At 36.4% G+C, this 9,564-nt stretch overlaps 1 protein-coding gene across 1 annotated transcript; it reads right to left on the bottom strand.

The window, feature by feature from the left end:
- Positions 1–480: 480 nt before the first annotated feature.
- Positions 481–8,411, bottom strand: LOC125502999 (chitin deacetylase 1-like). The gene is made up of 3 exons (XM_048662657.1): positions 8,207–8,411; positions 906–1,023; positions 481–783 (listed from the first exon to the last, which is right to left on the bottom strand). The coding sequence occupies exons 1-3, from the start codon at positions 8,250–8,252 to the stop codon at positions 624–626; spliced, it is 324 nt and encodes a 107-aa protein (XP_048518614.1). The 5' UTR covers positions 8,253–8,411; the 3' UTR covers positions 481–623.
- Between the last annotated feature and the right edge of the window lie 1,153 nt (positions 8,412–9,564).

Genomic DNA, 9,564 nt, shown 5'->3' with positions numbered 1-9,564 from the left:
GATGTGATTTGTGGCCTGTTTAGGTTAGTGTTGTAATCGAACAGTGTGCAACACATGCATGATGTACAGGGTGGTTAGTAAATGCCTGGTTAACTGGGGGGAGGTTTGTATCTACTTTCTACTGCAAGTCGTTTAAAAATCCTACTAGATCGTGGTAGCCGTGTGTAAAGCGTTTTAAAAATTTCCGAAGCTGCTTGGCAGCTTCTTCCATGTTTTCCAAAACCTCTGTTGTGGAAGTGTACCGGGTACCCAACAGATATCCAGGCCGGATCCAAATACAACTCTTCACACCGCGTGTGGGCCACGTTGTATTCAGAACCCGACTCGAACCATCTTCACCCTTTTAGCAGGTTCCTTCACCGCACTTCGCCACGAGTGCGACGACTTACTTTCGAGTTTATCGCAATTAGTGACTTTGCCCTTCCAGTCACAAGTTTGTTTATCGATGTCAAACGCCAATCCACTGGGACAGGTGATTTGTTTTAAACCGGACTTTGTACACCTGTACGTTAAAATGCTTCCTTAATATTAATGCTTGAACCAAGGAAAAGTGACCAGGAACAACTGGGTGGAACTGATACTGACGCAGAAAGGCGCTAAGCGCTTCATTCATTCGTTCATGGTCACCATTCCTTCCGTATCGACTTACTCTCGAGCTTATCGCAATTTTTAACATTTGTTTTCCAGTCGCAGGTCTGTCTATCGACGTCGAAAGCCAAACCGACTGGACATCGAACTGATGCCAGTCTGGTCACGCCGTTATTATCACTATTAAAATCACACCTGTTGAGAGAAATCACAATTTAAATAAGCGTTTTCGGTCAGTCTTCTGTCGACTGAATGGAGCTCTCAAGTAGATCAGTGGCAGAAAGTTCAGGTTGAATGTTCAATTTCACTTCAGTTACCTTACAACGTCCCGACAGTCTCCTTCAGTTGATAGTCGGAAGTACTCGTCGGCCGGTCGGTTTAGGCACAGTTCCTCTGAGGTGGGATCATCTGATTCGTTATCATCTTGGGCCAAAACTGCAAAAAATCACACTCATCAAATCGAATTTTTGCCGTTTTTCTTTGCCAAAACATGCTGATTTTTTGTGTCTTTTTGCGATGTATTTTAAACGCAAGAAACATAATTTTATCGAAGGTTTTTGGAGCGAAAACTTAAGCTTTCCTGATTTAAAAAAAGTTGTATCTTGGAAACCGGGAAAACATTCGATGTGCATTCAATACCCTTTAGATCGGACGCTTGCTTTTTTATTTTAGGTTTGAGCGAAAATTCCAAACCTTTTTTTAAATGTTGATATATAGAAAGTAGTTATGGCAAACATTACACTGATATCATTTTTTTTGGAAAAAAAGTCTCCGTAATAATTTTAAAGCGAATTTAAATTCAAATCAGATATTTTCCGCCAAAAACGGCCCAATCCGTATCATTGGTTGCCTATCCCGATTGTGACGTAGCAGGTCATATCAACAAAGTGCCTCGTGTTTATTTTGTTGCTTTCGCAGCTTTGTTTTATTATTTAAGTTATTGTGATTATCATTATTTTATTGATTAATATTATTATCTTGCATAATGGAAAATAGTGCCATGTATGGATCACAAAATAAGTGGTGTTTTGTGCCAGGATGCAAGAATACCTCAATAAGTGCTCCAAACAAACTCTTTCTAACCGTTCCTCATGATTATGCATGTAAAGTTTTATGGGTCAAAGCAGCTAGACGTGATGTTCCTAAATCAAAATCAATGTTTTTTTGTTGCAAGAATCATTTTAATGAAAGTACGAACAAAAAGCTAATGATGAGGCAGACAGAATATGCCTTCGACCGTACTTTGTGTTCTGGGCAAGTTCTACCTTGTAAAGAAGCCTCGCGTTTCAATTCCACATATCCGATATCACCATATTGTTCTCGTGATGCCCAAAATACAAATTTAAGAGTTCATTTTACTTTTAAATAATAAGTGAAATTCTATATATTATTTACCTAATTTAAACCAATACAGACAGATTAGTATATTAAAGAGAGTATGACTAATAATGATATTACGGATTTTTACTTACGCTGGTGCTTTGACCCCCTTAAATTCGGTTAAATTAAAGCGTTCGTCGTTTTTTCAAAATTCGGTAACCATAAAAATATGTACACTTGGTAAATTGTTTGTTGACGCTTTAAGGAATAGTTCTGAAGCCATTTTTTAGTATAGCACAAACTATAAATTATTTAAATCCACAAAATAATTAATGAAACACAACCACACAACTAAACACTATGCACAGAACGTAAACAATCCGCCATTTGTATGACCAGAGACGTCACAACCAATAGGATTGCGTTTTAGAGATTCATGAATAATTTGAATTTTAGCTGAATTTGTTTATTAAATATTTAACAAAATAGCAATAGATATATAGTATACACTTATTTGATCTTTCAAATATATATATTATTATAGATTAATGTTCAGTTTGAAGGAATTGTTGATACAAGATAACACCCTATTGCCTTAAAACCGCTCATAACTCGGAAAGGACTGAACATTTCTCAAGAGCCTTTAAGACCTTTGCGATAGCATGCCTGAAGAACAACCTTTCGCAAGTTTGGATTGATCAAAAATTCATAACCTCCAAAGAGGAAGAAGCTAATATCAGAAAACCAGCTCAAATAGCCTCAAAAGCGCTCATAACTTGGAAACTAGTGAAAATAGCAAACGCAGTTTTAAGGAAGTTTTCATTAACACGTCGCAAAAACTCCTAACCTCTAAAAAGATACAAGTAGAAGTCAGCAAACCGGCTGAAATTTGCTTTAAAACCGTTCATAACTTGGAAACGAATAAAAATACCAGATGCACTTTTAAGACGTTTTGGTTAACACGTCTTAATAGTTATCTTTTGCCTCTTAGTTTGATCACAAATTCCTAACCTCTAAAGAAAGAGGAGCAAAAAAACAAAAACCAGCTCAATATTGCATTTAAGCAGCTCATAACTCGGACGCGAGTAAAAAGGCAACCAGTACCTTTAAGACCTTTGATGAAAAATTCCTAACCTCTTAGGAGGAAGAAGCAAAAATTAGAAAACCGGCTCAAATTTGTCTTAAAACCGCTCATAACTTGGAAACGGGTGAAAATAGCAAACGTACTTTCAAGAGGTTTCCATTAGCAGGTCTCGATAACTATCTTTTGCCTCTTAGTTTGATAAAAAAAATTCTAACCTCTAAAGAGATAGAAGCAGAAATGAGAAAAACAGCTCAAATTTGTCTTAAAACCGGTCATAACTTTAAAACGAGTGAAAATTGCAAACCTACTATCAAGACGTTTTTTTTGGCACGTCGCAATAACTGTCTTTTGTCAATTAGTTTGATCAAAAATTTCTTACCTCAAAAGAGATAGAAGCAAAAATCATAAAACCAGCTGAAATTTTGCCAAAAAGAGCTTATGACTCGTAAACCAATGAAAAACTTTTGACGCCTTTAAAAAATGTTTGGTAAAACCTCTCAAGAACTATCTTTCGTCTATGAGGTTTGATGCAAAATTCCCAACCCCTAAACAGATGTAAAACCGCTCATAACTCGAAGAGGATTGAAAATACCTGAAGTACTTTCAAGATCTTTTCGAAAGCACATCCGACAGACAAGCTTTTCGCGATTATTTTGACCAAAAATTCCTAACCTCTGAAGAGATAGAAACAAACATCGTAAAACTAGCTCAAATTTGCCTTAAAACAGCCCATAACTCGAAAACCAGAGAAAATACCCGTGGTGTCTTTAAAACATTTTCGATCAAGGTGCGAAAACTTTGTATTATAGGTTTGATAAATAATTCCTCACCTTTATAGAAAGAGAAGTAAAAATCAGAAAACTAGTTGGAATTTGGTTTAAAATAGGTTATAACTTGGACACGGGTGAAAATTCCAGATGCACTTTTAGGACATTTTTGTTAGTACGTTTAGACAACTATCTCTTGCCATTTAGTTAGATCAAAAATTCCTAACCTCTAAAGAAATCGAAGCAAAAACGGGTAAACTCGCTCAAATTTGTCCCACTATCGCTCATAACTTGAAAACGGGTGAAAAAAGCATACGTACTTTCAACCATTTTTTGTTAACAGGTCTTGATAACCGTCTTTTGCTGATTAGTTTGATCAGAAATTCCTAACCTCTAAAGAGATAGAACCAAAAATGGGAAAACCTGCTCACATTTGCCATAAAACAGGTCATAACTAGTAAACCAATGAAAAACTTTTGACGCCTTTAAAAAATGTTTATAAAACCTCTCAAGAACTACCTTTCATCTATTAGGTTTGATGCAAAATTCCTAACCCTTAAACAGATCAGCTCAAATTTGACCTAAAACCACCCATAACTCATAAACGAATGGAAAACTGTTTAAATTTTTTGCATATTAGGTTTGATGAAAAATTCCTAACTTCTAAAGAGATAGAAGCAAAAATTGGATAACTAGCTCAAACTTGGGTAAAAGGAGCTCTCGATTTCGAAACGGGCAAAAAGCCTTAGCTGTTTTCAAGAGCTTTTGGCAATCTATCTTTTGTCTCACTAAGCCTCACAGAAGCAAAAACCATCTCTTTTTCAACCTTTCAAGCTCAGCTCGCATTCAACTTTTTCCATTAATATAACGAAAGCGGTCGAAACTACTTGAATATTCTTTAAAACTTTCTGTGCTAGTTTTTCCAAACTCATGTCTAAATCATCCTCTCAACATATCGAATCAGAATGTTGAAGAAATAGGGCTCTTGAGGCACGAAAAACGCCAGTAAAACACATAAACTTTACACCACAAAAATAATTGTTCATCTTCAATAGCGAATCTGCTGTGTGCTCCTGTCCACAAATTGCTTAGAAATCTTGTAAAAAAACATCCAACCGATGAAATACAAAAAAAATATAACAGTTTTTTTTCTTGAAGAACTCAGATGTAAAAGAGACATTAACAATTTTCCAAAAGTTATAGCGCACTTTTACTCGACAATATTTTTCTAATGTACAGTGAAGGAGAAACGGTCAACATCTGGAGGAACACTAAGGTGCTTCCTTAGAGGAAAATAATTCTACAGAAGAACGAAAGGAAGAATGTCTTGAAATCAATTTACAATCTATAAAAGAAGGAAGAATCATCCACTGAAGGTATGAAGCAAATAATGTGATGTAGATGTGAAGAAAAAGTAAAGAAAGAACCGCACATTTTAAATGATCCAGAATTGGTTTTCTTGTTGCCAATTTTCGCAACTTTTCCTATACTGAATCGGTAATTTTCCTGCAATTAATTGAAATTGCACGTGCATTCAGCGAGTGATTTCAATATATCAAGTAAAAACGACGAAAAATAAAAGAAATCTGGGTCAATGGAAAGTTATGACAGTGCACACAATTTGATGCAGAACTGGCTCGAATCAAGCGACTCGTGGTGCAACACTGGTGGAAAATTGAAGATTTTTACGACAACCAACACATTAAACTCGAATTTCCGATAATAAAACTGCGCCCGCTCAAGGCGAGTGAAGTAAAGACAAAAAAACATCAAGAACACAGACTTAACTAGCGCTTTCCGGTATAGCGATTAGCCTAGGCGATTTGCAAGAAACTTTTACTTTCGCACCTATATTCCTGAAACCTGTATCTTCAAGGTTGGTTTGCCCATAACAACAAGTCGCTCTTTGCCTATGGGTAGCGAATTATTTAAACAATCCGACTTGCAGCAGTTAATGCAGGCAAAGAATCAAGGCCTTTCTTCAGATGTTGCTCTAATTTGATGGTGGAAACATGTTGAAGAAAGTTGGAACACAAAATGGGACAAAATGAGAAGCAGTTTCAGTAGAAATTTCCAAGTATCTTCAGTTACATTTCCAATTTCTCCTAAGCCAGAAAGTTGAAGGAGAAGAAAATACCCCACACTGTTTTTCAATTGGTGAAGGTTAAACACGACTTAACTTCACGAAGAGGTACAAACCATTTCTTCGTGAAGATGCTTCAAGTTTACATTCAAGATGCAAGTAACGGTTCTTTTATTTTTTCTTCACTAACGTTGCATAGTTTCGAACCATATAATCTTTCTTCAATATCTTCGTAGATATTGAAGATCTCAGGTGGTAAAGTTCAATTTAGTGAAGACTTCTGGTCTCAAAATAGGTGATTAACAACTTCTGAGTCAGGAAATTAAAACAGAAGACATTTTTCCCAGAGTCATCTTCAATAGAAGTTTCTTATTAAGAGAAGAATCCTAAATGTGAAGATTAATGAATGAGTTCTTCGAAAGTAGCTGTGAAATAAGAAGGTATTGAGCAATTTGCTTGTGAGGAAAATCTAAAAAGTGGAAAAACCATGGAATTGGAGCGTTCGTTTTTAATTGAGTTCGAATGATTTGATGATGAAGACTGTCGTCTGTCTTCGACCAAATGGAAGAAGGAGCACAAGATTGAATCTTTGTTATGTTGCAAACCAAATACTTTCTGCTGAATAGATATGGATGATGAGTTGGGAATAAAACGATCTTTTTTGCAACGTTTCTTTTCACTTCTTCTAAGTCAAGAAGATAAAATACAAAAAACTTTTCACTAAATGTTTCCCATTGGAAAAACAGCCCTTAACTTGGAGTGGATTTATTGATTTTTTCAAAAGAAGCTACGGCAAATTTCTTTGCGGATAAGTAGAACGTTCCAATGTTGGGTTAAAGGTGCCAAAAAAGTGGAGCGTTCATTTCTTATTGAATTCAAATGGTCAATAATTGAAACTAACTGTATTTTATTGAATGTATCGTCAACAAGTCGGAAGAAGTAGATGAAGATTTATTGTATCTTATGTGCAGAGATATTTGGACTCTCAGGTGGCAAAGTTCGATTTTTCAACAAAATGATCTTCAGTTCTGATGTTTCTTTTGATCCCTTCCAAAAAAAAGTATCCCGGACTGTCCTTCAATGAAGGTTTTCCATTCAATGAGAATTGAGGGATGCTGAAGATGGATTGATTTCAGCTCAAGAAGCTGCAAATTGGGAAGATAGTTACCAGTTCTCCCTGCTTTGTGAAAAAGAAGCAGAAGATTTCCAGTTAGGTCCAAGAAGGAAAAAATGTCATACGTTCAAGCCTGTAGATGTATGGATTTGAACCACTAAAGCGTTCATTTAAACGAATCCAAATAATCAAAGAAGAGCAGTAGTTCCTATCTAGGATTGAAAGTATCTTCAAGCAGCTGAAGAATGACTATCCCCATAACGTTCGCAGACACTCGCACTCTCTGGTAAAGTTCAATGGAATGAAGAAATGCAGTCTTCAGGTCAAGCACGATTTGCTTGATGATTCTCCCACAAATAATCTTCAGTTCCGATGGCCTTTTTCACTCCATCGCAGTTTCCAATAACCAGCAGCAAATCAGCGAAAGCAACAGCTGAGGAATCGCGAATTTCCATTACGAGCTTTCGCAAGCGATCACATAAATAGAAACTAATTATCGAATCGAGTTCAGGTGTTCGGGTTGCAAGCAACGACAAAGAATCGATCGATGTCTTCAGCAAATGCCAAATACAAGGTGTTGTAACTTGACTGGATGGCATTTCAGCCGGTTGCAAATCGAGAAATGCTCCATACCGATGTGGAGGGTTGGCCAAGGTTGGTCAACTTCAAATTAATTAACATTTATTAAACTTCTTTGGCGATTTGCGCGGTTGCCCGATAGAGATTCACTTGAAATCTTATGAATTCCGAGGCCAATAATCAATCAAACGTTATATAACGTTACATTCGAATCAATTAAAACCGCACCAAATTGCTATAAACAATCACGTTTGTCGACTTGTTGGAAACGGTGCTTTAGTCTTTTCCGATTCGTGCGTGGAATGTCAAAGAGTCTCAATCGCAGGCAATTAAAGTGTTTTGGTGACGCGGCAATTTTTCAATAAATACTTGCAATATGAATGTTAATTAATCGGCAGGCACACAAAATGTCGCTGAATAAATTTACATAACAAACTCTTAAGACCGCGTACTTTCTCTTTTACAGCTAAAAACATATTCAACCTCGCGAAATGTCTACATAACCCATTAAGCTTGCAGAAATCCAAGAAATCGCAACTTTTTCCGGCAGTTAACACCGTCTTTTTTTCATAAATTAAACAAGAAACAAGCGAGAATACCATCAAAGCTCCAGGGTAATTGAATCAATTGAAACCGGCACAGAACCGAGAAATTTGAAAAATGGTACTCACCTGCGCCCAGCAGGAAAAAACACAGCCAAAGACTCTTGGTACCCATGCTGATGGATCGGTCACTAGCCAAGAAGTGAATTCGGTCCCGCTATATATTTATAGTGCGTCCTTTTTTTGAGTGCGCATGTGTGTATGGTTCCTTCTTCGTTGCACTTTCACTTGGTCAGCTCTTGCGATCAAATGGTTCTATGCTCTGTAGGTGCCTCTACTTATATTTTATTAATAACTTTGATTTCTTTGACAATCATGACCCAACCAGTGGTGGAGGCGGATAAACCTACTTTCTGTCTCAATCTATTATTGACGTCTCATAGAAATTCTTCATTGAAGAACAGCCGAAGCACACTTTCTGTTGCTTCAACTTTGTGGCTAAAAATGAATGGAGGAAGCATCCTAACTGAAGACCACTTCATTTGAAGTTTGCCATCCCCATATTGCTCCACAAAAATAGTGAACATCCTTAAGAATACTGGAGATATTAATACTTCAGCTACTTCTTCCGGCCAGTTGAAGATGCATCACTTTAAGCACAAATATAGGTAAATTAAAGCTGCAACAGCCTCAAAACTGTTGCTCATTTCCTAGTTTCAACCATAGTTGCAATCTTCTACTTCTTCCCCACTAGCCAAGAGCCACATGTTTTCTGATTTTGCATCATATTTTGAAGAAATCATTAATTCCCCTTCATGTTAATTGCTGCTCTTTGAAGAAACATCCACTGAAGATCATTTTATTTCGAGAAATCAATTATTTCTCTTAAAGGTTTGGACTGTTCTTCTAATCAAAAACATTCATTGAGAACATGATTTTTTCCAAATAATGTGCTTCATTGAAGAGCAACCGAATAAACCTATCTTCAGCTTCAACTTCTGGATTAAAGGGAATGAAAGGAAGCATCTTCTGAATATYACTTAGTTTGAACATCATCATTCCCATATTGWCTGWCTAGCAAAATKTTMACTAAATTGWACAGATTGATTCTTCAGCGAMWTCTTCCCGCCAGTTAAAYATGCRAMATATAGAGAAATGGAAGCTTTAAAAGCCTCAAAACTATGGCTYATTTTGCATTTTCAATCATAATTYACAATCTTCTACTTCTTCCTCACTAKCCAAKCGCYACATGTCTTCTGATTTTACAGCATATTTTGAAGAAACCATTAATTCCTTTGCATGTTTATGGCTGCTCTTTGAAAAACCTTCCATGCATTGAAGAACAGCCTGGAAAAACTTTCTTCTGCTACAACTTTCTGGTTTGGAAAGAGTGAAAAAAAAACATCGTAACTGAAAAACATTTTTTTTAGAAGAAATCAATTATTTCTCTTAAGGTTTGGGACTGTTCTTCTAATGAAAAACATTCA

The sequence above is a fragment of the Dendroctonus ponderosae genome, unplaced genomic scaffold (assembly GCF_020466585.1).
Source record: "Dendroctonus ponderosae isolate FM_Combo_2020 unplaced genomic scaffold, Dpon_F_20191213v2 Dpon_F_20191213_11, whole genome shotgun sequence".
Taxonomy (NCBI): Eukaryota; Metazoa; Arthropoda; class Insecta; order Coleoptera; family Curculionidae; genus Dendroctonus; species Dendroctonus ponderosae.
Note: the sequence above shows the minus strand (reverse complement) of the source record. Positions and strands in the feature narration are given on the sequence as shown.

Coding starts and splice junctions, on each gene's coding strand:
- LOC125502999 (XM_048662657.1), bottom strand. CDS start 8,252: ATGGGTACCAAGAGTCTTTGGCTGTGTTTTTTCCTGCTGGGCGCAG. Junction 1,024..8,206: donor TTTTTTCCTGCTGGGCGCAG/GTGAGTACCATT, acceptor GATTTTTTGCAG/TTTTGGCCCAAGATGATAAC. Junction 784..905: donor GACTGTCGGGACGTTGTAAG/GTAACTGAAGTG, acceptor TTCTCTCAACAG/GTGTGATTTTAATAGTGATA.